Source organism: Ambystoma mexicanum, chromosome 11 (genome assembly GCF_040938575.1).
Source record: "Ambystoma mexicanum isolate Mex_15411 chromosome 11, UKY_AmexF1_1, whole genome shotgun sequence".
In the NCBI taxonomy this organism is placed as follows: domain Eukaryota; kingdom Metazoa; phylum Chordata; class Amphibia; order Caudata; family Ambystomatidae; genus Ambystoma; species Ambystoma mexicanum.
The window spans coordinates 396,030,313-396,057,969 of NC_090934.1; the positions used below are offsets into that span (position 1 = coordinate 396,030,313).

The window sequence follows — 27,657 nt, forward strand, 5'->3', positions numbered from 1 at the left end:
GCTCCCCCGGAAACCCTAGCGCTAGAGACCCAGTGACGCAGTTGGATATTGGTGTACTTGTCTATGTCTCGGACCAAGAAGAGCTGCTTACACTTATAGAAGGTCAGGGGTTCTCCGGTTCAAAAAGCTGCCCTATATGTTCCAGCCCTCTTTCCACCCACCTGCTAAACTGAGTAGGCGGACAGCCCGGCGGAAATTCTGAGGTGTTCCAAACCTGTGTAAGGGGGAGGGGAATATAGTCCCTTGATACTTGCGGGCTGCCCTGTCCCAGTATTCCATCAGGACTCTAGTCGATGGGAGGACCACTTACTTGCGAGTTACGGGCAATCTTCAACACCAGTCATGTAGGGTAATTTGGGTTTTGAACTGCTCAATATTTTAACCAATGCTTCGGGTGTCTAGCTGCATTCATGCTTTTGAATAGGGGGGCTAATTGTGCCGCATAAAGATAACTTTCTATGTCCGGAACTTCCAGGCCCCCTTTAACCTTTGCCATCAGCAGCATGCGCCTAGAAATCCTTGGGGTTTTCTTTTGGCCCAAATAAATTTGAAAATAGATGATTGTTAAAGTGCCTGCTTGGGGACTGAAATCGGGAGGGCCTGGAACACATACAGTAATCTAGGTAATAGTGTCTTTTTTGAGGGCTGCAATTCGGCCCAGCCAGGAAATCTCGATAGAGCCCATCTGGCCAGGTCTGCTTTGGAGGAGGAAAAAAACTCCAGAATATTGCGTATGTACAGTTGGGACTGTGAGGGAGCGATTTGAACTCCCAGGTACCTGAGACACGATTCGGACCACTGAAATTCAAAGGCCATTTGGAGCTCCTTCACATCAGGGTCCACAGACACATTAAGGATAATGGATTTAGAGTAGTTAATTTTAAAACCAGAGACCTGATGAAATGATTCGAATAAGCTAGTTATCGGGGGTAGGGTAGACTGGGGTCTATGCATGCAAAAGAGTAAGTCATCAGCATATAGGGTAACCTTATGCTTACACCCAGCAATATTAATGCCACGAATGTCATCTGCCAGACGAACCTTATTCGCTAGAGGTTCCATTGATAGTGCAAATAACGGGTGGGATAATGGGCACCCTTGGCAAGTGCCTCTAGACAAGGCAAGGGGTTTGGATAGAGTGCCATTCAGCCTTATACGAGTAGTCGGATGAACAAAGTTAGACAATATAATTTTAGTAAAGAGTGGCCCGAAGCCAAATCCTTTCAACACCACCAAAAGGTATGTCCAATCCATGCGATCAAAAGCCTTCTCAGCATCAATAGACAGTACTGCTAACTCATGGTTGTGTCTCCTTACGTAATCAATCACATCTAGGGTTCTGCAGACATTTTCAAACGCTTGGCGACCAGGGATAAACCCAGTCTGGTCCATCTGAATTATGCTCGGGAGAATATCTGCGAATCGGGCAGCAAGCACCTTAGAGTAGATCCGGGAGTCATAATTTAGAACTGCAATAGGGAGGTAGGATGTGCTAAGTGTGGGGTCTTTACCGGTTTGCAGATAAGCGAGAGCAGGGATTGCCCATAGAGGGTGAAATCGCACCGAGTCGACAAAGCTATTAAATAAAGTGACTAGGTGCGGGGCGAGTTGATTGATACTTTTCTTATAAAAAAAGAGCAGAATAGACATCAGGGCCCGGAGCCTTGTTATTAGGGAGGGAGCGTATGACCTGAGTAACCTCATCCAATGTGATCGGGCTTTCAAGTTTCTGCCGAGCTTCAATGGATCTAGAGGCAAACCTGCTTCTCGAATAAAGGTTTTTTGCTCTGCTACATCCCAACTATCTGCAGTGAAGAGGGACTTCTAATATTCCACAAGGATGTGCAACTTAGCGCTTTAATCCTCTTTCAAATGACCCAACCGATCACAGAGTTTAACAGTGTTTTTAGCTTTCTCAGCTTTCAATTTATATGCAAGGAGACGCGAAGCCTTGTTGGAGGTGCTGAAATAGAACTGTCTCATACAGAGTAATTTACAGGAAATATTGGACGCCCACAATGCTTAAGTTCCGCCCTGGCCACCTGGAGTAGCCTATAAACTTTGCTGGCTCCCCCTGTTCTGTACAACAAGTCTACCTCAGCCACACACTTCTCCATCCCCTCCATACGGAAACGCAAAAGTCGCGTCCTAGCCAAGGCCAGGCTAATCATTTCCCCTCGCAGAGTAGGCTTTAAGGTGTCCCAATTTAATTTAAACATGTTTTTATTGGCATTTATGTAAGTACAACCAAGCATTTCAATTTTCTATATCCAATTCTCATCATGTACTTGCATCAATGTATTGAATTTAAAGTGTCCCAAACGGTTGAAATGGACACATCCGCCGTAAGGTTTTCTTGAAAATACAAAGCAATGCTCTCAGAAATTGAGGCGCTGAAGGCCACGTCAGCGAGCAGTGAATCATTCAATTTCCAAAGGGAAGCCTTCCTAGCCCCTTGTGAGAGTCCCTCAATGGAGAACAATCTGAGTGGTCCGAGACCACCACCAATTCAATTGAGGTAGTGGTCACATTCGGAGTCAAGGAGTGGGAGACCAAAAATAAATCTATCCAGGAGGGACTGTGGTGGACATAAGAAAAGTGGGTATAGTCTCTTTCTTGAGGATGTTGCCATCTCCAAACATCAACCATTCGCAACTCTCGGATGGCGCCCCTAAGAGAACCACACATGGTCGCAATTGTCCCACCGGCCCAGGCTGATCTATCCAACTTCTCATCAAGCACTAGATTAAAGTCTCCCCCTACTACAAGGGCACCCTTCTGTAATTGTGCAATATGAGGTAATATCTGGGCATAAAACGTGTCCTGGGATTGGTTGGGACCATAAATTGAGAAAAAAGTGAGGTCTGTCTCCCCAATCCGGATGTGGAGGCCCAAATATCACCTGCCTGGATCTTTAGTGGATTTAACCAACGTAAAGTTTAATGGAGTGGGAAAACAGTATAGCCACCCCAGCTCGTTTAGCTTGGGGGGACGCAAAATATTGGCGAGGGAACCACCGAGATCAAAGCCTGGGCAAATCTGCCTGCAAAAGACGAGTCTCCTGTAGACAACGTCGGCTTTCAATTCCAGCAGCTTGGCAAGCACACATCGTTTCCTAGGAAAAATGAGGTGTTGCACATTTAACAATACTATCTTGGGATCACCCATGTACCTCTGCAATATCTATTACAGCCCCTTTGATCCCAACATCGTACCTTTGAGTGTACGCATTCCCCCAGACATGGAGAGCAATTCCCAAATAGTAAGTTCCAATCAGACAGCAGGAATCTCAATAAAAAAGCTCCAGCGCAGTAGAAAACAAAAAAAATATGAAACTCAAAAAACCAGAACAAAAGGTCACAAAATAATATCCTCTATGGGACGATCATTGGGTCCACAGAAGAAAAAACAGAAGCCAATAGGGGCAGTTACTCCGGCTGCCCTGCCTGTATGGTCATGAACGCCATAATATTGAGCAGTCATGTAGGTGCCCCCGGCCCAGTGTAACAAGAAAAGAGAAGCATGGAAATTGTTCCTAAACAGTAAACTCAGACTGGTAACATGTCAAGGATTATCAAACGCGCTCAGTCAGTCATGTCGGCTCTTCAGGGCCTCCACTTCCTTCCAGTCTGTCCATAAATGGCCTCCTGCGATCTCAGCGCCTGTTCTTTCGGGAGCGCGCTGTAGACCAATTCTTCTGAGGAGCAAAACCTGGTCTGGGACCTCCAGGAGTTGAAGCTCTGTCCGGGGGATCTTCAACACTTCCAGCGCAGCGGGCAGAGATGATAATTGGTATGAAGTACCCTCGTAACTGTAGAGGATGCGAAATGGATATCCCCATTTGTATGGAATACCCTTTTCATCAGCCCTTGTGTGAGTGGTTTCATTTGCCGGCACCGTTGAATTGTTCACTGTACCAAGTCTTGAAATAACTGGAGGTCAACTCCCTGGAATTGTATATTGCTTTGTGCTCAAGGTTTTGCGAAAAATCAGGTCTTTAGTCTGAAAAAAGTGGACCCTAGTCAGCACATCAGGAAGGTGGTTTCAGCATTCTTGGAAGCTCGAGAATACGCTTATGAGTCTGGTCTAGGGTCAGGTCCGTCTCTTCTGCCTCGCCCAGAATATCATGGAAATGATCCTTCACATAGGCCTCCAGATCTCGGTCTGAGATTTCCCGTGGGATGTCACAGATCTGAATATTATTCCTTCAGGAGTGGTTTTCGGCATCTTCAAGGCGATCTTCCATCATTGCTTTATGCCACTCAAGTGCTGCCACACACTGCCCCAACTGGTCTTGGGAATTAGCCTGATTGCAGAAAGCAGACTCCAGGTCTGCCAATCGGTGCTCAGCCTGCTGGACCTTGTGCGACAGTTCTTAGAAGGAACTCTTCAGCTCTTGCAGAGTGGACACCATCCCCTTCTGAATAGTCCAACAACTGCGCAATGTCACCTTGGACATCCGACTCCAAGCTGCTAATGAAGTTAACGTCTTCTAGTCCAGAGCTACTGCTCCATAACTACCGCCTGAATTGGAAGAGATTTCAGTATGAGGGATGCCGCATCTATGCTTGCGTGCCCCCCAGCACCAAGGCACTCCCCGCTCCTCCTCCTCTCGATAGCCTGACTTGTGCCTAGGTCCCACGGCACACCGGTCCTGTCCCCAACAATATTCCAGGTACCTCCAAGTCCATGAAAGGCAGTCCCCCAGGAGGGTAAGGTGTGCGCACCTCTTCCCTCAAGCCTGGCGCCTCACGACAATTCAGTGGCAGAGCGCAGCCATTTTCTTCGCTCTACGGCCAACTCCGTAGGGTGGAGGGTGCGACATCCATAGATTTAGCCATCAATCGCCCTCCGATCTGTATGAGAGCCTCTCCCAGCTAGCAAAAAGACATCCACAGCCCCGGGGCAGTCAGTCTGCCAAGAATCACAGCCTCAGGGCACCCCATGACTGCACGCACATCAGTAGGGCTGAGGAGCTCCCCAAACTTACGACTCCATCAGCTGCCTGCCAGGTCACGCCCCTAAAAACCTCTTTTTAACAAGCACCCAATTCCCTTCCCCAGCTTTATGTACACCTTCTTGTCTCCAGTTGTTACCCCAAAGTTTTATTGCCACCCTTCCAACCTTGGATAACCTTGTCACCCTTGTATTCGAGGACTCTGGGTTTATAGTAGCCTCAACAACTTCAAAAACTCGGTGTTCGGATCTTAATTGTGTTGGTTTCACCTTAAAAAGTATTGGTCTACTTGCTTGGGTAATGCTTGTTCTTCTCGTGATTTCAACAACTTCTACAACTAAAAAGTCTTTGTTCTGAATGTTACAAGAGTCGAATGTCAACTCAGAAACAAATTTTGGTATGTGCGATCTCACTTTGCTGACAAATTTCAACTTATAAACTTGCACTCCCTTTTATTCAGGCAGCATTCTACTTCAACGTGGATCAGGAAACAGTGTCTTAGACGCAACCTTTCTTTGATGTGAAATATTCTTTTAACACTTTAGGAAAGTCAGATGCTACTTCTTGAACCATTACTGACAACGTTCTCCTCTTAATGAGACACACGACCTCTCCAGTAATGATCGTCATGCAATAATGGGAAAAGAAAGATGTTCTTCTTACGCAAGCACTTTAACTGATGCTGTATATGCGTGTGATACAATTCCCTTTATTATCAACGACTTCCCACGACTGCCAACAATTTCACTCGCTTTAACTTACATGCGAGTGCGAATTCAGCTGGTTACAGTTACCGGCAAGGAGTTTTATGGGATTTCGAGTCGGGAGCTTCACTCACCCGGTCCAAAATTACAATGGCTGAGGGCGGATTCCACGTCCCGACTTTCTTGCTTCTGCTACTACTGCTACAGGTTTTCTTGGGGCACAACCCCCTCTGTAGTATGGGTGTCTTGGATCCGGCCTCGACAATGGAGAGTCTTCTTTTCTCCAGCTTTGCTCGGCTTGCTTCTGCACACGGGCCTTGGGTAAACGCATGGCTTCAGCTCCGCTTTCACTGCAATTAGGTGCACCTGGAAAGACTGCCAGCTTCTCCCAGTCTCTTCCAATAAAGCCATATCCAAACAGGATTCCTGAGCACAGGACCAACTCAGAGTCTGCAGGTGGAATCTACTTTTCCTTTGGTCCAGCATCCTTTTTGTGGTCACACTTCCTAGTGAACTGCCAGCCTTGTGCTCTGCTTTTTCTGCTACTGCTGCCAAACTTCCAGCTCCTGCTCCAGCACCTTTCTGCCGCAGCCTTTTATGCCCCTCCGGTGGGTTACTTGGCCTCAGGTGCAGCCCCTTAAGTACTAATTGCCTGATCCTGCCAAAGGCTGTTAGGCCTGCTTGCCTGTCTTTTAACTGTACATGCCTCTTCAGCACTCTTCTTCGTCACAGTCCCTGAGGGATTCTGGGACATGTAGTCCTATACAGGAATTCGGTATTCATGTTTCTTTACTATTTTTAACTGAGATTTCACATCTTGATGTTTTTAGAAGAGGAATTATAGGGCTTAACGCTTTTAGAGGCAGATGGGATGAAAAAGTCAAATTTCCTTCATTCTTGTTGGTACACTTGACATTGGGGAGGATATATGATTTTAGGGGTAAAAAAGGACCTGGCCTTTGGATACACCACTTTGTTGGATTACACCTTGGGAGTATATCCTTCCATCCTTCATAGGAGTCAAGATAAATCAAAATGACAATAAGCCAATTCCTCCATTAGCCCAGTGGTAAGAGAGGAATACCATGTCTCATCCTGTAAAGTCACCCCACCACCCTGGGCCTTGTCTCCACCCAGGTGATCCTCCCGCGGTACACCACCCCCAGGATTGGGATCAGGAAGCGTCTGCCCTCTCCTGGCAGGGTTTTAGTGGCGGATCCACAGGATTTTCCACAGTAGCTAGAAGGAAGAGGTGGGTTAAGGGATGGGTTCCACCAACTTGGTTTTTGTTCGGTGTCTCCACCACTTTCTGTTTCCCCATTTCCCCCATTTCCTGCAGGACATGATGTCTGATCAAGAGCACGTGTTGCTACAGCCTGGATTGGACACGTTACAGTAGGCTTGCTTTGGACCAATCCCCTGTGACATTTTGCCTTTATATGGAGAGTATATACTCTCCTTCTTGGATTCATCGCTGGACTCTCAGAAGAACAAGTGTAATTTACTCGACCTCTGTTGGGATAAAGCTCATATCAAAGTCATGTGCCATGGAGGGGACAACTGAAGGCATTCAAGACAAAGGTGAGCTATGTCCCCTAATCACCCCCCGTCCTTCAGGAATATTGAGAGTGTACTACACTGGGCCGAGGCCTCAATGCTGGCTGCATTGGAACCAGTACGCAGTACACTGGAGGTGAAGGTTCGCCTGTAGGTGACAGTCAAGCTCCCTACAGTGGCAGTACAGAACAGAAGGACTCCCATTGTCCTGGAGACCCTGGATTCATTGTCCTGGAGACCCTGCTGTCAGGGGTGTTGAGGCATAGTCTGGTGTAAGTAGGTAGAGAATTACGTGAACAGAACAACCACATTTTGTCATAGTCTTTGCTGGATACTGATGTGTGTGGCTAGCCATGCCTGTGGCCATTAGAGTGGTGTATTATATGTACCTTCCCGCCATAGATGGCACTTTGTTAGGGCACCCGCTCAGGGACTTCTTCCGTCGATTCTTGCGGCTGTGATAAAAAACGATAAAAAGCATCGGCAGTCTATGCTCCCACTATTTGCCACAGGCGGCGCACGGGTTGTGCTTCCAGATTCTTCTAGGTGGGTCGGGTGGCGAGTCTACCCAGATATCGAATGCTTACTGATCATTTTAAGGAGATACCTTTACAAGGGGCTGCCCATCCTTTGGTTCTTATTTGCGTAATACCTTCCCATCCCCCCATTCCTTCCAGAGAGATGTTGAGCTGGTTCTTGATTGCCCGCCTGTGGTGTTGCACCGGGGGCCGCCACCTGGTCTGCTGGTTCAGGATGGCCATGGCCTTAGCGGCCAGACTTCCCATGAATTCCCTGCAGTGCATCCCAATCTGTGCAATTGTGATAGTGGTGGTTCTATCACACTACTGTGCTTCTACCACTATTGTTGCGATGTGTCTGTTGTCCATACATGCCTGTTGCAGTGATTCATCAATACTATAACATTACATATAGGAGTGCTCTGATTCCGCTACTGGCGCTTGATGGAAGGCAGGGTCATGATGGGTGTGAGTGTGTATTTGTGTGTGTGGGCCGGGCCGCCGCGAACACAGTCAGCACAGTCAGGTGTTTGGAGGTTGGTAATGCCACGAACAAAGCCGGCACTGCCTGGGGAGACTGTTCATATATTCGGGATTTGACGTTTATGGGGATTTTCAGAATATGATATGATAGGGCATAATGCAGTAAATAGCCAGGTTTTGAGGTCTTTTTCGGTGCAGCGGAAGAGTTCCAGATGGTGGCCGCTAGGATAGAGAAAGAAGGGCCGCCAACTCTGGTGGAGTGGTGCGGTGGAATAGTCAGGAGGAGAGCTGAGCACGATCTGAGGTTTCTGGGGGAATAGTAGTGGATGATTTTGTTCTGAAGGATCTCAGGACCTGATTATGGAGGGCTAAGTGTGTGATGAACACAGCTTTGAAGGTTGCTCTTAGGCTAACTGGGAGCCAGTGCAAATTTGCGGGGGTGATGTGTTCTCAGGGCAAGAGGACAAAGGGAAAGTCTGGATGCAGAATTTTGGATCCTGAGCTGGCGTTCAGGGACGCAACGATAGAGGGAGGTGGCGTAGTCCAGGCGGGAGATGATAAGGGCCAGTATTGCAGAGACTGAGGGTAAGAGGTAAGGAAAGATTTGTTTTAGGATGCGTAAGTGAAGGCAGATTCTGAATAGAGAGTCGATGTGCTTCGAGAGGGATAGGTTTGCGTCCAGGGTTCATCCAAGATTACTGAAAGAGGTGGAAGGTAAGGAAGTGCATTTCCTTAAACAGTGACATTATGACCATTTTATTGCCTGAATATCCCTGCTCATCTTCTTAGTGTCTTTCACAGTAACCTGCATTCTCTATGACCTTTAACAGGGGCACTTTTTTATAGTGCTTTCTAATTAGTTTGGGTGCATTAAATGGTTTGATTAAAAGTCTATATTTTTGTATAGCCTTGAGCGAGGGTGCAGAAGGAGGAGACTGATGCACAGGTGGTATTGTGATTGTTATAGACTTTTACTAGTCAAGAAAATAAAGAGAAAACCTAAGTTTCTCTATCTCTAAAAGGGTTTTCCCTGCCTCCACTCAAATACTAAGGGTTTGGTCAGGTGGTCTGTGTAAAATAATAGTCCACCATCCCGCATCAAAAAACCCACTTCTGTCCCTTACACTTAAAACTAAACTAAAGATAAGGTAGAATTTCTTGGTCCGGAAGAATGACTCCCTTCTTCCGCACTGAGGATAAAAGGGTGCTGGTTTCTTCTCAGAGGGAATGATTCCCTTGCCCGGGTCCAAATTGTCCTCCAAAAACAAGGGCAAAGTACAAACACTTTTCTTTGTCAGACAGGGTCTATCTCTTAACACTTTGTATCAACATGTCTTTACAGTTCAGGTACCAGGAGAATGACTCAGTTTCTCCTGGTATCTGGATTTTACAGTTCAACACAACCAGAGGAAGGACTCCCTTCCCCTGGTCATCCTTGGTTGTCAGGAGACTGTTTTCTTTCTCCTGGTATCTTGGTTTCAGGTTTTAACAATGGCAGGGGGAGTGCCTCCCTTTCCTTGGCCTTTATTTTACTTGCTTTACAACAGTTCACAACACCAGGAGGACTGACTCCATTCCTCTGGCTTCTTTTAATGCTTTAGGTTTGGCAGACCTGGTTCACTCTCCTGCCAGGTACTGTCACAAAGAAGATTACTTTGGCTGGATCTTGTGGGTACGGGTACCAGACCCTAGTTTCTCTATGGCTTACTTCAGGCAGACCTGGTACACTCTCCTGCCAGGTAGTGGCACAAAGAAAACATGGATATTGTTTTATGGGCGAGTGTCCCAGACCTGTGGGTCAGCTATTTCCCCAGGCTTTCCCTCCACGCCCCTGCTCAGTGTGTCTGTTGTCCTTCATGACTCTGTCATGCCCTCACCAACCATCCCAACAACTCTGGTACCTTTAGGGTTCTTGCTGCCTTTCTCCGATAGGTCTGGGCTTCTCTATGGCTTCACTCCTTCCCCCACCCCTGTTTCTCTCATTCCCGGCAGGCTGCAGTGGCTCCGCTGCATGTGGTGGCTCTCGGCAGGCATGTCTGTACTTGCGTACACTGTACGCATCCTCGCATGCCAGGACCTAGGACTTGCCAGTCTGCAGTGTGCTCCTTCCTCTCTGGACCGAACAGGGACATCACGGATCCCTCGCTCGCGTCCCGACCAGCAGTCTCTGATCTGTACTTCGCGAATCGTTTCCTCACTCAGGAATCTTCAATGGAGGTCTCGACTCACGAGTCAGTCCTTCCTTCCTATTTATTCCTAATGGGCACAAAACTAGAAAGTCCATTCAAGTTCTCATTATGGCTCTTCATTGTTCCGCACAACCTCCTTGTTGTCTCAATACTTGTCGAGGGAATCATTCTTAGGTGTTCCCTACTCTTCCTCATCTCGGCGGATCTTGGGTCACTGGCCCTACACAGGTACATGAGGGGAATAAAGGGATAGGGTCTATGGGGTATAAAGGTGGGTAGGGTGTTGGGCGAGGGGTACCATACTGTGCTCTCTCGATATGTCCTCCCTTGTCCCCAGAGAGGACCTCTCTTCCCATGAGATCCTCCCGTTGAGTACCAACTCCAGGGGGACTACCGGGTAGCGGCCTCACCTCCCTGGCCTCATGGGATGTCGGGGAGAAGTGACGACATTGTGGGATTCGTCACACTTGATTAGTACAATCGCCCAAAATAAAATATTGTCCCAAGATGTTTGGTTTCTACTGTTTTCAGCTCACGTTCTTCCTTACGACATAGCCTGCCCTAGGCCCACATTACCAAAAGAGGTGAAAGGAGGTATACCTGTTAGGCTGTTACCTATTTACCTTCATGACTGAGATCAATTATAAAGTGCTTGGGAATAAGTAGGCGATTGGAACCACTACTCATCCCTGTACTCCTGCAGAGCAGTAGTCATTTTGTCAGTTACGAGTACCTAAAGTGCTCATTTTAACCCAATAAAGTTTGGATGTGACTATTACAATGTGTATTTTTTCAGTAGAGCCATGTGGGCCGTTTTCATTGGTTAACTATATAGACTAAACAAACTGACCTGCCAGCCTTCTGCCCGCTGGAAGTTAAGCAAGATCCCTCTACCAATTCCACTGCCTTTAGAGAAGTTTGGCTTTCATTTTCATTGGATTTGTCAAATCATTAAGTTGGATGGTTGCACATCCCTAAACGGAGTAAAACGAGCGGCTGCACAGACATCAATGAGACACACTTCTTACTTTGGTTTTGAATCTTTTTTCTTTTGTAGGCCAGTGAAGCCTTTTTACATCACCAGCGTTCCTAAGATCATCTCTTATGGGGGCAATGATCAGTCCCTGTGGCTATCTGTTCTCCATAGTAAAATTCTGTTCGTTTTTCTCTGCACACATCACTTTCTGTGAATTGTGGTAGGGACACTGTCCCCGTGGCTTTGTAATTTGCAATTGCTGGTTCCAAACATGTGTGCAGGATGGTCTGGCAGCAGCAGATACTTTATCGTTTCCTTTTTTATGGTCTAGTACACTTTTGCATTTTACAGCATAATGCCATTTAGAGTGCCATGCACTCTAAAACGGCAGCACCACAGGATTTTCACCTGTCCTCTAGCTATCTTGTACTTCCTGCCCTTTCATGACTGTATTTTCCATATATGTCAGTTTTTGTCCCAGAAAAAGTGGCAGGCTGTGTGTATGGCTAGATGTGGGGGCTGGGACTGTCTGGGCCCAGTCCACAAACACGTCAAAGTGGGTCTGTCTGTTGCTGGGCAGGTTCGGACATCCCACGCCAATGTGAAATGGTATATATCCTTACTATTGATGGGCTTGCGAGTGACTCCAGCTGAAATCATGAAAAAAGGGGGACTTCTGCAGGCATCATTCAGATCATGGTTGGTGGCAAGACCCCTACGAAGTGGCTCATCCTGCTGAAGACCAGGAACTAGTCCTAAGAAGCCAGCCAGCAGCACTCTTCAACCGTCCTAACGAAGCCCTGCTCCTTTGCTCATCTCCAGAAGGCCTTCATCTGTACTTCGACCTCTGCCCTTGGAACTATCCTGTGGGCAGGCTCAGACAGGGCTCTAGGGCAATCAGACAATGCCAAAGAGAAGGCCACAGCGGACTAGTGTGGCCCTTTTTTTGGGGGTGAAAGCGACAGAGTTTTAGGAGTTACTTCACTGTACAGCTGGTAGTTTTGTCCAGTTTTAATGAACATGTTCTTCTTTAAAATGCACTATTTCAACATATTTGACAAAATAACTCTCCCAAGGGTACTACTCAAATGGTCTGTCATAAATGGACGATTTGCCATTTGCAACAGTGGGCCACTTTCATATGCTGCCTTTACCAATTTGGTGCCCCAGTAAAACTCTGCCTGTGGGCTCACCAGCTTCACATTGGGCTACCTTGCTGCATTTGTTGTTGCTCAGAGTTGAGCCTTGGGACTCTGCAAACCCTCAAGCACTTCTTGTGCTTTCCCTGAAGTTGCAGCTCTACCACGAAGAGGGGCATTGGATGACCAGTTTTTTTGTTTCCGCCACAATGGTCGTCTGCCGCAATTTCTTTGGAGTGGCCATCGCTGATCTGTGTGGGCATCCTCCGAGGTTGTAGCCAGAGTGGTGGCCTTTTCTTCTGTCCATTAGAAGTGCTAGATGTTCAGTGCCCTCAACCAATCCATCGGAGCACCAAACACAGAAAAGCTGGACCCAAAACCCGACACTGAAAGTGACCGCTGCACCCGAGCCACCTGGAGTTCCTCTAACAAAACCAAGGTACAAGAAAAGGGGGCCCAGCGATTTCAGGACTACTTCTGCCCACCCCCTCACCTCCATAGGGTAAGTACTTTGGGCCAATTAAACCCCTTCTCTCCCTTGCCTGTCCACGAACGGTGGTGTTCTGGTCAAGTATCCTCCTGTGAACTTACCCCAAGGTGGTTAGATTGGAAGAGGGTATGCTAGGAAACTTTTCTATAATGGTTATCTAACTTGCAGACACTTTGAAACTGACCGTTAGCTTTGCCAACTCATTCAGACGCTTCCTATCCTTCTGAAGAGAACCTCAAAGGGCTTAGGATCCCATCTTTACTAGCAGGGGAAAGGACTTTTTAAGGTGCAGTGCCTTATTTTAGAAGGCTTTGTAACGTGCTGCTAACTCCTTTATTTTCAACATATTAGTTCTGTAACTGTTGGTTACTTACCTCATTCTTTTTATTCACTTGCTTTACTACTCTACAGTATTCAAAACTGGTTTAAATGCATTCTAAAAGTGACAGGTTGGTGCATTGGAGCACACCAACGTGAATGTGTACATAGTAACAAATGCTTTAGTGTGCTGCCTGTGGTTTTTATATTGATAAAAGTTTGTCTAAGGCCTAAATAATAGCTGTATTTGTATACATTCTGCCTAGGTTGTAAGAGTGCCCTGTGTGTGCTTAACTGATTCTTTCAGCACTCCCAGACGAGGTCTAACCCTTACTGTTCAGTCACACTACTCAGATACGGTTCCATGTGATAATGGCCCGAACAATCTTTGCCATGCAAGAAAGGCACCTTTTTTTGCTGAGACATTATCATAAGGAACATGCAGGGGACACCCCTGCAACCCCCGCTCCCATTTACCCCATATATTGTCCCCATATATAATGTCACCTATGCTGTATCCCAGCAACTATATGTATGGCGACATTATATATGGGGACAATATCACCAGATACCTCAGCTACAGTTTGGCTAGACATTAGTTCACCAAGACATATGTTCACCAAAACAAGGTGGCCTCTCAGAATCGGTCCATGGGGCATATTTTGGAAACCCATCTCAACAGTCACCACACTTAACACAGCTGTGGACTCATGAGCATGACTAACCCCATAATCCTATTAGTCTGTAAAACTCGGGAGGACATGGGCCATAACAGGGATATGTTTGATGAACTTGCCTGGAACCTGGAGAAATTGAATGACGCTTGTGGCTCTCATGCTGCTATACTGGCTGGATTTGTATTTCTCTTGCTTAGCCCTCCAGTCTCTCGGTCTCTGTGCTGGGGACCCTTGCCTCTAGCTCTTCCTCACGTTTCCACTTTTTTTTCCTCAAAATGGTTCACCCTTAGCTGCCTGTCTGGAGCAGCGTTGCTTGATGCTGGTCTGTCAAATCTTCTGCTCCATCATGGGATAACTTAACTAGCCCACTTCTGCTGCTCCTCATCTTTGGCCCATCCTGCTGATTGGCAGAGTCCTTTGTCTTGACCTAATCCTCATGTGACCTGCCTTTTTTGCATCATCCTAGTCTCCACTGTTATTGCTGCTGGCATGCCCTACTTATTTTAGTGTGCGTGGAAGTGGGCCTCCCAAATCGTATAGCCTGTGGTTTGGTTCCTGGCATCTTCTTCGACAGATAATGGTCCCAGCGCCCGTAGCCTGGCCCAGACAATGAGGAGGACCTGGGGGATCGGAGGAGGAAGGGAAGGAAGTCCAGGTGCCAAAAATCAAAAACCGAGCTTAACACTGCATGCAAGTTCCAGCCAGAATAACCTGAACCAGCCCCTAAAAAATTGAGCAAAGGCTTAAAACTATTGTTAATTCTCCAGTAAGTAAACATTCTGCTATCCCAAAAATCTGAATATAACGGAGTGTAGAACAGGGTCTCCCATAGACACAGGGTCTGGCCTAAGGTAGCCCATCAATCACAAAAGGGGGGGGGGGATCCAAAGATTTTGGTTGCCAGCCAATCAGGTTGGCTCCTGAAACCGACAAACATTCAGGACAGCCCACACCCTGTGTACAGAAATGTCCTAGGCAAATACTGTTCTAAACCAGCCCAAGTCAATATAGAGGGTGTAGGGCAGGACTCAAAGTGCACCCATGTGTGCAGAGCACCTATTTTATGCCAGTCTCATGGTTTCCCCAAACAAAGGAATGTGCAAGAAACAAAATATATGAGGGTAGGATTTTAAAAGAAAAGAAAAAAAGACCACATTAGTAGCCCAATTACTACCATAAAGGTACATTGGGCTACTAATATAGTAAAATCAGCTTGCATTCCTGGTGAAGCCAAAATTAAAATCACAGTTGTCACTAGCCTACTCAGCACAACCAATGTAGGGTGATATAATCACACTTGTGCAAAAATGGGGTGCCTAAAACACCCGTCCTTGGCGTTATATGGGCTAACAGAGGTCCATATGCAATAAAAAGGTTTGCACTGGCAGGGGAACTTTTACTGAAGTCCATCTGTCTGCAAAAAGATGCCAGAGGCCCTAAAATAAAAAGGAGAAAAAGACAGGAGAATCCACAAAAATGAAATTCTGTCTTCACACAGAAAACAATACTCTGGAGTAGAGCGTAGCATGACAAGAGTACTAAATAACTCTTTAGGTAGCACTGTAAACTATTTGGATGGGGGCAAAATCTGAGTAGCCCTCAAAATCCTATATGTAATGGATTCTGGGGAAATAAATACCAAGGTTGGTATTCTGATCCTGCTACAGATGACACATTCTCAACATTCAAGCCACTTAGTGGAGCTAAAGTACTAGTTGACACCAGGTCCGGGTTAGACTAGAGCAGTTTGTACTCTTTTTATCCATGTTATGCCTGTGTTTGCAGAGGGACTCACTTGAGGGAGAGCCCATTGAATCTTTATTCTTAATCCTTGTGTTGATGTGAATGTGAGACCAGTGTGGGAGGAGTGTTTTGTTGGGTCGGGTCAGTACATAGGGCTAGGCTGGTGAACTCCTCTGTGGCATGGTTTAAAATGTTATGCAATATGAAACGGTTACTCATGACTGCAAGTCAAACCTTGCAGATGAGTGCACTCCCACCAAGAGGAACTCTCAAATGCCAGAGCCCTTGGTACCCTACTCTTGAACGGACCTTGGATTGGAGTGGGCAACCTTCTAATTTGCATCAATAGGCATGAAGGATTTGGTTACCATGCCCAGTCCAAAATCCCTATTACCAGGATATGGCATGTAAGGGTGCATAAGGAGGAGACTGACACAGGTGGCATGATTTTCTTCATAAACTGTTATTTAATCAAAATAAAGGGAAACCTATTCCTCTATTACCCTAAGAGTGGTCTCTGCATCAACTAAAACTACATATTCAGTCAGAAAGTCAAAGTAAATAATAAAAAATAAAAATAAATAAAAAAGTCCTAGGTCGTGTGTCAAAATGCCTTCTTCTGTGCCTCAAGCTTGTAACTAATACTAAAGAAGTAGTAGATCATTTTGGTCCAGAAGAATGGCTCCCCTTTTTCTGGACAATGATTTATAGTTCCAATTGCAGGTGGGAACTTCACCTAAGAGAATGACTCCCTTCCCCGGGTCCCAGGTCTCAGTTCCTTTCCAAGACACAAAACTAATTTCAAGCTTATGATGCTGTAAAGTTCAGTTCCAACTGAAAAAGTAAAGCTCAAGCTCAAATGTTGCTTTTTGCACATTGCTTTTTCCACCATGGGTTCATGGAGAATGCCTCCCTTCTCCAGGTATCTTGTTCTCAGTATTTTCACATTGCCAGGGGATTGACTCCCTTCCCGGAGCATTCTACAGCTTTGCTTCACGGTACACAACACCAGGTAGTAGGGCTTCCTTCCCCTGATCTCTCTTGGTTTACAGTTTGACTGTAGTATCACTTCCCCGGCCTGTCTCTGGCTCTTTGTCACAGTTCATTAAGGCTGGGGGAATGACTACCTTGCCAGGGCCCTTCTCAAGCTTCTTATTTTGGGTGTGGTTCCCAGACCTGGCAGATCTGGGTTTACTTCCTTGCCAGGTACTGCGACAAGGAAGAGTGATTGTTATGCTCTTCCTACGTGGTTTCCGGGCCCAGACCTGTGGTGCTCTCTGATTTCTCTGGCAGTCCTGGCTCACTCCTCTTCCAGGTAATGCTCCGAAGAGAACTCAGGATGCTCTTCTCACCTGGGTGGCGGTCCCAGACCTGTGCCTCACTCTCCTTCACAGCCCCACCAACCGACCCAGTCAACCAGGTACCTGTAGGGTGCTTGCCGGTCATCTCTAGTCGGTCCTGGGCTTCCCTGCATGCTTCTCTGTGGTCTCTTATGGCTCTATGGGAGCTGCAGTGAACCTGCAGCCTTCCACTCCTCTGGGGCTGGGCTGCTTTCCTATGCAACACATTTCCGCCACTGCTTTTGCCTGGAGACAGGAATTGCCAAATCGCCGGTCAGATCTTCCTCTCGGGACCGATTTGGAACCCCTCTGCCGGTCCGTCTGGGTTCCAGCTAGCAACCCTTCGGAATCTGCACTTGTGCTTTCTCCAAGGCAGGCTTCTCTCATTGCTTTGTTTTCCCTATCCTTTTTTATATTGGCTTTGGCCAATCAGGACTCTTGAAACACTAGACTGCTCCATAGTGTTTTGAGGATCGCTCTTCATGCCTCCGCACCGCCTCAACATCTCATTACTTACCCGGCAGCTCTGTCTAAGGTAGTCCTGAATTCTTCTTCGTCCCAGTACTGGTACTACTATGTACATGACACAGTAAGGTAAAGGAGGGTTAGGTGAGGGTGATGGGGGGGGGGGACCAGAAGGGGGGAAAGAGTATACCGCGGTCTCACTGCATAGTCGTCCCTAGTCTCATAGGCATGCCCCTCCCCATGAAATCCTCCTGCTGAGTACCACACCTAGGAGGACTATCGGGTAGCAGCCTCACCTCCCTGGCCTCATGGGAACGGGCTCCTCCTTGGGGAGAAGTGACAACATCTAAGGATTAATCATAGCAAGTGGTCTTCTATTCTCCATAAAGCCTTTGTTACAGAACCCTTCTTTATCATGGAAACAGGACCCAGCTAAATTCCAAAACAAAACTGTCAGTAATTCATGGGATGAAAGTTTACCAGATGAACGGTCATAGACCTGCATATTCGATCACCAGATCTTCCCATCCTAACACACCTCTTTAGCCTCAAAGCCCCATCCTCCCTATTTTCCCAAAACCTGCTACTCCTTCAAATGCACTGCAAAAAAAATATCCTTTAAACAAAGTGCTATGGTAAATTGGGGGATTCAAGGACACACAGGCTCTGTGAAGGTCATCCACTGAAAACTGCTTGCTGCATTTAATGCATTGCTTGAACCATGTGGTCTGCTGCATGTGCAGCAGTGGGAGGTAGTGCTTTGAAAGAAATTAAGGGTTTACCAATATGCAGCAAAGAACATTTGGGATGCTAGGATAAGACATCTGCGTTTTAGCAATAGTTGGAAAACACAGGAACAGTCAGGTAATGCTTGGTATCATACAGGCGGGGGTAGGGTGTTAGCATACCGATTGACACTTGTACTGGGAGCACAGCTCAGAATTCTTAGGGCGACAGCATTCATTTGGAGAAGCCTTTGTGCCCTGTTGGTGGTGTCAGATGGGAGAGAGGGGGAGCAAGAGTAAAAACAGTAATGTCGCACCCAAAGTAGTGTGAATAAGCAGCAAGACTTAGACTTAGGTGAGTGTGGGGGCGATGAAGGGTTCAGTTAAGCACACACAGAATACTCAATTCAAGTCAGAATAAGGTATAAAAATACAGAATTATTTATAAAGCCTTGACACATGTATCAATTAAAAAGTAAGTAACTACTACACATGCATGATTAACATCAATACTTTACTTTTCACAATTAGATCAGTTGGATAGAACACTGTAGTATAGTAAAGCAAGTGAAGACTAACAAAAGGTAAGTACGAAACAAGTTAGAGAACAGGTAAGTAATTAAAAGAGAAAAGCATAATATACAGCCCTATACTTTTCCTTTGCTAAAGGAAATGGGATCTAGTGCCCTAAGAGTCACAAGTTCCCAAAGTTCCCTCAATACAGGGAGCTAGGAGTCTTTTGAAGGCTGAAGAGTTGGCAAAGCTAGCATGTAGATTCAAGTGTTTCAAGTAGTGAATAACTTTAATGTGATTAACTCTATGTCGAGAGCTCTTATTAAACTGCTGGTTGTATGGTTTGAAATTTAATAAAAAGATTCAACAAAAAACAAAAATTCTTTGGAGGTCCTCTCCCAATCCCACTGCTTGGGGAAAGCCCAGGGTGGGATCCGTGGCCAGAACTCGATCGATCACGACCAGGCAAATGAGGTAGGGTTAGGACTCTGCGCCTGTTAAACCCCACAGAGGCGGGGGCAGGCGGTTAAAAACAGGGGTGTTAACTCAACCCCTGTATTGCGATTCTGTCAGAAACTGCATCTGAATGAGATGGGCCCACTTACTTCATATCTTGGTTTAGTTGGAGGGGGGGGTTCTAGGTGTTGCTGGTGCAGAGGTCACTTTCGACATAAGGATTTAGGTCTGGCTAGTCAGCGGTTGTGCACTCTGGCAAGAAGGTTCCTGGCACTGGACAGCTGAGGAGCCTGACATAATGAAGAAAGTACCACCACAATGCTGATGGCATAAGATGAGCCCCCTCCACCCCCCAGGACACCATGCACATGGGAAACAGTGTTGGCCATCACAATCAAACATCGGAAGCCGACTCTTGTGGCACAAACAGAAGTTGGTCCTCAAAGGCCACTCTTCATACTGGCAAACTGCAAATGCAGGGAAGGTGTCTTGTTTCATCAGTCAAATGTTTGCAGGGTCCGAAGTCTGAATATAGGACAACGACCAGGGAAGCAAGGTAGTCCAGGCAAGAGCTTGTCAGTCCACATAATGGTCCCGGCACACTTTCAGAGGCTTCCAAGGACAGGCTCCGCAATCGGGGGCTGCAGCGATCGAGACTGGATGTTCCGGGCCAGTCATTGAAGTACAGATAAAGTCCTTCAGGAGATCAGAAAAAGGAGCAGGGCTTTGCCAGGAAGGTTACAGATGGAAACGCTGGTTGGCTACAATGATGCTCCATGGGTCTTCAGCAGGATGCTCCTTTTCAAAGGGGTCTTGGCTCCTAAGGATTATCACAAGAATGGCTGCAAGAGCCCTCCTTTTAGCCTGAATTCGAGCCGGACTCGTCCCCAAGCCCACCAATAGTAAAGAATGTAACCATCCAAATTGGCAAGGGCTGTCCTACCATGGACAGCCTCTGGTCAAATTTGCTTAGCAACTGACCAGGGGGTAGACTGGGACCCGACATTCCAAGCCCCCAAATCTAGCCTCAAACACATACTGCAACATTGGCAGGAAAGTCAAGGTTTTGCATGGAAAAGGGCTTACAATGTATGGAATGCAAGTAGAAAAAAGAAGAAAAAAAAAACTTGAAAAAAATCTGCTGGCTCCGGCCCATCCTGAACACATCACGCAAGTAACCATAAAGTTACCAAAAGAAAAAAAAAAGGGATACCAAGTTCACCTACTGCACTTCAGTGTAAGGTGATTTGTGAAGTATAAAACAAACAAGGAATTTCACAATAGGGCAAAAGAGGCACCCTCAAAACAGATGAGCTAAGTAAGGCAAGTAAAGAGAAAATCCTTTACTTTCAAAATTCAGGACCGGCTTAAAACGGCAGCAAAAGAGAAGGGCTTCCACAGATGTCTATGGAGGGAAAGCAGCAAAAAGAAACTCTTTAGCAACAGTTGCAAAGAAGTAACATATACTCTTGCTGCAGTTCTACGTTTGTTAAGAGCAAGTTTCATAGATTCTCCCTACCTGATCACCTCCCTACCTGGAATCTATTAACTCCCTGCCCAGTCTTTCTCTCCACCTCCTAATAGGGCTCCAGCTTTCTTGTTTCCATGGGCCTAGTACCAACCCTCGTCTCAGGCGCTCAATCTAGCTGCCATCTATCTGCCTCAACACTCTGACAAATGCTTGTTATACCTCACACTAATCCCAGACAACAAATAGGATTGTGTAGTCTCTCCTTACACCTGTATGAAACCTCCAACAATCATACTCTCACACTTCCTGCTTCTCCTGCGACTGCCTCACCCTTCATTCTGTAAAATCGCTTGCTACTTTTCTTCTAGGGATTTTCTACTCTTCCCCGTTTTTTACTTTCTTCGACATCCTTCGGTGTCCGTACCTCATCCTGAAACTCTCAACATCTCTTCTTCCACATCCACGCCTGCTTTCTGAGCACCACCTGGATCTTCAACTCCGCATTCAACACCAGCAGCTCAGCCATCCAGCGCTAGTACTGCCCTCTGCTTCTCCAACCTGCCATACCCTGCTGATCCCTAGGTGGATGTTTATAGACAGGTCTCCCCCCACCCCTTAGATGGGCTTGTTGTAAAGGCTTGCAGCTGAGTAGCACCATCTTTCCACTTTAGGGGGTGGTTGGTTTGTCCAAGCCTTCCACACCCAGCAGTAAAAGAACTGTCTGCTTTGTTGAATGCAACCGAAACTTACATGCATGTGCTGAGCTCTGTGGAAGGAGCCAGCAGCCGCCTCTTGAATTCAAGCATGCGCTCAACAAGGGATAGCCTTGGTGAGTGCAACAGCAATAACATAACAGGACAAATACTGCGAGTCCTTGTTAACATGAAACACAAAAGTCAAAGTATTATCCTCATTCTTGGGACAGGTCAGTAGTAGTTGCACAAGCAATGTGGTGGTCCCCTGACCACAGAAAGTGTTTTGGGGAGCCAAGGGAATCTCCACCATGCTTCCCCCAAACCTCATATCATGAAGTGGTAGGTGCGACCCACCCCCCTCCCATTTCCACACACACTCCTCAAGGTCCAAGAAGGAGACATCGTCACAGTCAGCATCGGAGTACCTGGAAACTCAACCTCCAGACGATCTAAAATGACTTACTGTGTTCATCAGGGCTGCCCGTTCTAATTGAACCATGTAGTCTACCTTCGATCGGATCGCCTTTTCAGGGTGTAAGCAAGGGGACTGGAATGTCATAACATATTTTTAATTAACAAATACTGCACAATTAAAATGGGTTTTCCAAAATGTGCATTCTTAAGAGACATTTTTAATTTCTGGAGGTTTCGTTTTCTCAGTTTACTGTATAATTACTGTATAATTTTGTGGGATCTTCTTTATTGACAGGAAGCTGTGCACATGGTAAATAAATTTGCAAGGAAGAGTCCTACTAAAACACACTTGGGCTTCATGCTCTTTGAATTCCTCAATAAAATAGTACTCCCTTCCCTTGGACATATCATGGTGGAAGCAGCAGAAGTGTCCCACTGCTACTCTCATTCCACCATCAGTCAATTTATGTTCCATTTACCAGAAAGCCCTGGCCTATGCAAGTTCCTCACTAACCTGTCATCTGTAGGGTCAGAGTCAGTCTCCTTTTCACTCGGAACACTCAGGGCCTCGGCCAGCTGGGAATTTCCATCGTACACCCGATAGTATATCGGCTGCAGCTGGTGTGCGTACCACTTGGGTTTGTCCCCAATAAGTGATGGATCAAACATGTCTTCAAAAGAAAAAAGAAAATCAAGACATTTTATCAGGAATAGCAGGCATCATGACGAAGATGAGACAAAACAGGGAACTTAGAGAAAGGGTGACATAGGAAGTAGGCAGGATAATCATTGCCAGCACATAAGTAGGGTTCAGAAGGGCACAAAAAACGGCAAATGGGCACAAGAGTCAAGTTCAAAGACACATACTGTTATGAATCCTTTGAAAGGCAAAATTGGTTGGATTAAGCGACCACTCTCCGAAGTACTCAACGGCCTGCGTCTTGGAAAGCTTTTCTGCAAAGGCAGTCTGTTTGGGACGGGAAGCAAGAAAGGAACCACCTTGGAATGCTACCACAGGACGGGGGAAGAGCCGCAGGGTGCGTGTGTGCATCTGGAACCCCTGCAGTACATTTGGAGAATTGAAGAAGCGCACCATAGCCACCCTAGAGGAGAAAAAAAAACTCATGTCAGAAACCAGACAAGTGCAAAACAACGAAGGCAGTCAGGCAATAGGTACACTCAGCCCTACAGATAAGGGGTGGATCAGCCACTTTTATGCCCCCAAAATAGTCTAACACTCCCAAAAAATTAAAATAGCGAGTCAAAAAAGTCCCCAAAAAAATAGGAAATGGACACATAGGTGCCCGCCCCCCAGCTTCCATCCACACAGCACCATGGCTATGTTTGGACCAGTAGTACACATAGTGCCAGAAGAAAGTATTATTATCACGGCCTCATCCGAAGTTGTAAAAATGCATCTTTTAATGTGCATATGTAAGGTGTAAAGAAGTATATATTACAAAAACATGACTGCTTTACAGTAAAACATTTTTACTTGCTTCCTAAATACTTCTATTGTGAATGCCACTTTTTTACTCCCTAAAAAATCGTTTTACTCCCAACATAGGGTGTAAAATACTCCACTGCAAAATCTTACCTGGAGCACTGAGCACACTGAAGACACAGCAGACACTCTCGTCGACAAGGCATACACAAATTTCAGCCAATGACTTACGCAAATAATCTTGAAATATACCCTGCCAATTATGCATGTGTAATCCAATGGCTCCTCCTTCACCAACAAATGTGAACAATGCAACAGTAGGACATACATCTCGCGTGTTACAACTATGGAAGAAATTGTGCCTTAGAAAACAAGCATGCAAGTCACTCATATGCATCACTGGCTATCACCAAACCCCAAGCCCTTAGTTTGTTTTTATCGAACTAGCTGGTTAGATACCTATTGCTTAAGCTGAACCAGTGAGGTGATGGAGGGCTCAAGCTTGTTGTAGTAGTAGTAGTAAAGGTAGTAGTAAAGGCTCTTACAAAAACACCATTGTCCCTGCTATAAAGAGAACAAATTAAAGGTATTTCCATTCAAATCATTAAAAGTAAAAAATATCCACAACAATCCACATATTTAAAAAAAAAAATTATAAACTGTAAGGGGTCTCCAGTAAACTCGCTGACAGCCTTTTGTCTCTGGCTACAGTTGCCTGTAAATAAAAGAGCGTTAATACTTTTAAAGTGTTATGGAGTATACTGCTGAGGTGCGCCACAGCACAACTAATATGTATGTGCTATTTTAAAGGATTCCCTCGCCCCTAAAGATACAGCATACTTTCTATTTGTACCGGGACCTAGCTGAACGTTGAAGGAAATAAATAAATAAATTGACGCGGAAAAAGAAAAAACACACGGCCCTCCAGATCTAGCCTCCTGCCAGGACTATCAATATTATTTTACAAGCCATCATAACCTTTTTAGGTCTGCTTTGAGAGGAGTCAAGAACGGGTGGAGGATAAGTGATGTGTGGGGCCTACCAACGGCTCAATCTGCATCACAGGACAGCTAACTGATGCTGGAGCAGTGCTATAAAAACACTCCAGGACCTCTGGAAGAGAGCCAAGTACTTGTGGCCAGACAGTGCACAGATTGAGAAGACCGGCCAAAGAAAAGACTTAGTAAAGGGGAAGATCTCTTCCCTTTCCAAAAAGGTAACTAAACGCACAGCAGTCAAGAGACTGGCCTTTCATAGGAGAAACATATTTAGGAGTGTGGTTAGGAGAATTGGGACAAGAGTCAGTCAGTCAGTCAGTCTGTCTGTCTGTCTGTCTGTCTGTCTGTCTGTCTCTCTCTCTCTCTCTCTCTCTCTCTCTCTCTCTCTCTCTCTCTCTCTCTCTCTCTCTCTCTCTCGTATTCCAATTTAGCAGACTGATATATTCTCCTATTAAGTCTTCTTGCTCTCACAGACTTGTGATTGCCTGGTGTAGTCTTCTGATTTCCCCACACTTGTAATTGTTATGTTATGGGAATGTGTTAAAGCGTGGCATAGACTCAAAGGTATCTTGGCACTATTGGTCCATTACCCACCGTTAGGTCGACACATGTAGGAGGCAACAGAAAAGAAACACTCACTCTAAACAACAAGGTCATACATTTTTTCTGAAGGACCGGTGATCAACAATGGCCCTCAAGACAAGGGGAAGAGAGTTCCAAAGTATTGCAGCCACCACCGAGAGAGCCCAGCCACCCAAAGTACTCCTAACCAGCCGCAGGACATGGAGCAAAAGATCTGCAGAACGAAGTTTGCCAGAGGGACAATATTTAACAAACATCTCCTGCAGATACACTGCACAAGAGCAACAGAAGGCCCTCTGAACAATGAAGATAGATTTGATGGATTTGAATGTAATTCTAGCCTCCACAGGAGCCAGTAAAGATCACTTAACACCTGAAATGTATGGGCCGAGTTAGGGGGGCTTCCAGCCAGGCGGGCAGCAGAATCTTGCAGTACCTGCAGGCGTTGGGTCAAAAATCTGGGCTTGGAGAGAAACAAGGCATTACAATAGCCCAGAGTGCCCGATATGGTAGCAGAAACAACCCGACTTTTCAGACTCTTTGGAATATAAGGCATAGTCTTACTCAGTGTCCTAGGTTTGAAATGACCCAAGCTACACCTAGCACGGACTTCTGGAATCATTGAGAGCGGGGAAGAGATTTGTACTCCCAAGTTCTTTGTCCTTCACTCTGTCCTGCAGATGTATTTTCCATTTCGAGTTCCTTTTGCATTTGCACAAAATATATTTGTCTGGTTGTAAGGGTTTTGTTTGCAATTCAAAGTCCCTTCTTATATTCAGTTCATTCGTTCTTCCTCTTGTTTTTTTGCGCATTTTTCACTTTCATTCGGTATGGCCGCTGATATGCCCCGGGGAGCCCAGTGCCTACTCATCGGTATTCGTTGGTGTAGTTGTGCGGCTCCATTGTCACCTGGAGAAATGTCTGTTTCTTTTATCTCCTGACCGCTTCCCGCTATCGTGGCTTTTCTTCTCCACATGAGCTCTGCGATCACCTCGGAACGCCCAGGAGTCCCTCGCTGGCTCCTGGCGTTAGTACGACGTGCCTTCGCTTCACAGCAGCTTCTGCTCTCTTCATTGGCGAGTCTCCTTGCTCTGCCACTCCGGCTCTCACCTTGTGGTTTAAGCCTCAAAGAGACCTCACTCTCCCTCTCTCGCCAGCTGCAGTCGACACTCATTCTTTGCTTCAGGTGCCTTTTAAAGTTACCGGGTGCTTGTTTAAAGGCATAACCACTAGAGCGCTTGCTGGAGTTGTGGCTTCCTGCCCTCTGCACTGCTCCATCCCTCTTGCTCGTCCCAGTATCTCAGTACTTCTGGGAAATCAAGAGGATTCTAACCTCCTCCGAGTATGGAGTGGAATTCTTATTGGTCTCATGTCTTACTTCTCAGGGGGGGGAGAGAAAAGTTTCAAGGATATTAAAATATTGGGAGGTTTAGCCTTTTCCAAAACAGACTCACCATCAATCTATTTATAATCCATTTCCTCTATCAAGGGATAAGAAACATTTTCTGGTGTTTCACTTTGAGTGTTCTCCCTTAGTCTCTATATGGGTCTCCCCGGTGGGTGGTTCCCATAACATTTCATACACAAGGTTTCCCAATATCTCGCCCCTGCGGATCTTAATGGCAGTTGGAGAAATTTAGGAAAACAAATTTCAGTTAATCCCTGAAAGAGAGAAGGGGTAGTATTTTATAACTCACCTCTTCTGCATGGTATAACAGATGGACAAGGTAGTGGGTAAGCTTATCTGTAACTTCAAAGAGACTATCTTCTTGTCTCTCCCCTGCACCAAACAATCATAGGGACAACAAAGGTGACATATTGCCCTCCACGGGGTGTGGAGCTAAAGGTTGAAAGGCGACACCTATTCAATGGGTGCCTGTGGGGTTGATCATTCTTGGGATCAATATGTATACTATTCATGTGGGATCCTGTGAGAAACCGGAAGGTGTCTCCCTGGCAAATCCCCAGGGATCTGTCATCCAGGGGGCCAAGACACGGCCATCGCTATTGGATCCAGTTCCTGAGGGAGGATCACCTAGATGGGGGGTCCTTGGGGAGTGGGACGCGGTATCGCTCTTCTTTCAACACCTTTTCCCCATCCTACCATGTAGGATATTCCAAAATACTGCCCCACACCCCCATTTACCAAGACAAACCCTTTTGCACAACACGAAAGATAACAGACTAACACCAGAGCCGTTTATCTGACATGTCCCAATACAAGGGTCAGGCAAAGTCAGGTAATTGACCAGAACCACACACACCTGATGGCCCGTTCCCTTCCCCACAGGGGTAAAAGGTGGAGCACAAGAGCACAGGATGAGCAAGGCAGATCCTATGACGTGAGGGCTAGCTCAGCACGACAGTTCAAGAGGAGGCGGAAGACGGTGAATACCAAGAGTATGACAAGGAGAGATGTGACCTTACCCTTTCCGATCCAGGCCTGTGAAACCACCGCAATCAGAAATATAAGATTGCGAACAAAGGCCAGCGTTTGTTGCAGCAGATGTCTATGGTACACAAGACCCTCCTCCGCTGATACCCAAGCCGGGGAGAGATGCTCGTCTTGGTGGTACCAACCTTGACTCGAGGGAGAATAAAGAAAAGCGGTTCATCACAGCCGGTGAGTCGATAAGAAACCGAATTGTGTTGAACGAAAAGTAGCAAGAGCTGATTTGAACTTTGAAAGGAACTATTGAGAAAAGAGGGAAAACCTGTAACAGAGGCGACCGGCACCACATGGGTGCTCACGGAGGAAACTTTGGGCGACTACTCGATAAGAGACTACCATAAACAGAAAGCC

At 46.3% G+C, this 27,657-nt stretch overlaps 1 protein-coding gene across 42 annotated transcripts in view; it reads right to left on the minus strand.

Moving 5' to 3' along the window:
* MADD (MAP kinase activating death domain) overlaps positions 1-27,657 on the minus strand; it is a 2,081,072-nt gene that overhangs the window by 1,499,903 nt on the left and 553,512 nt on the right. For all 42 annotated transcript variants that reach the window (XM_069623145.1, XM_069623139.1, XM_069623144.1 and 39 more), the window contains 2 exons: positions 22,698-22,933; positions 22,345-22,501 (listed from right to left, as the gene is read on the minus strand). In XM_069623145.1, coding sequence (XP_069479246.1) covers positions 22,345-22,501; positions 22,698-22,933 — 393 coding nt within the window. The remainder of the gene's footprint in view (positions 1-22,344; positions 22,502-22,697; positions 22,934-27,657) is intronic.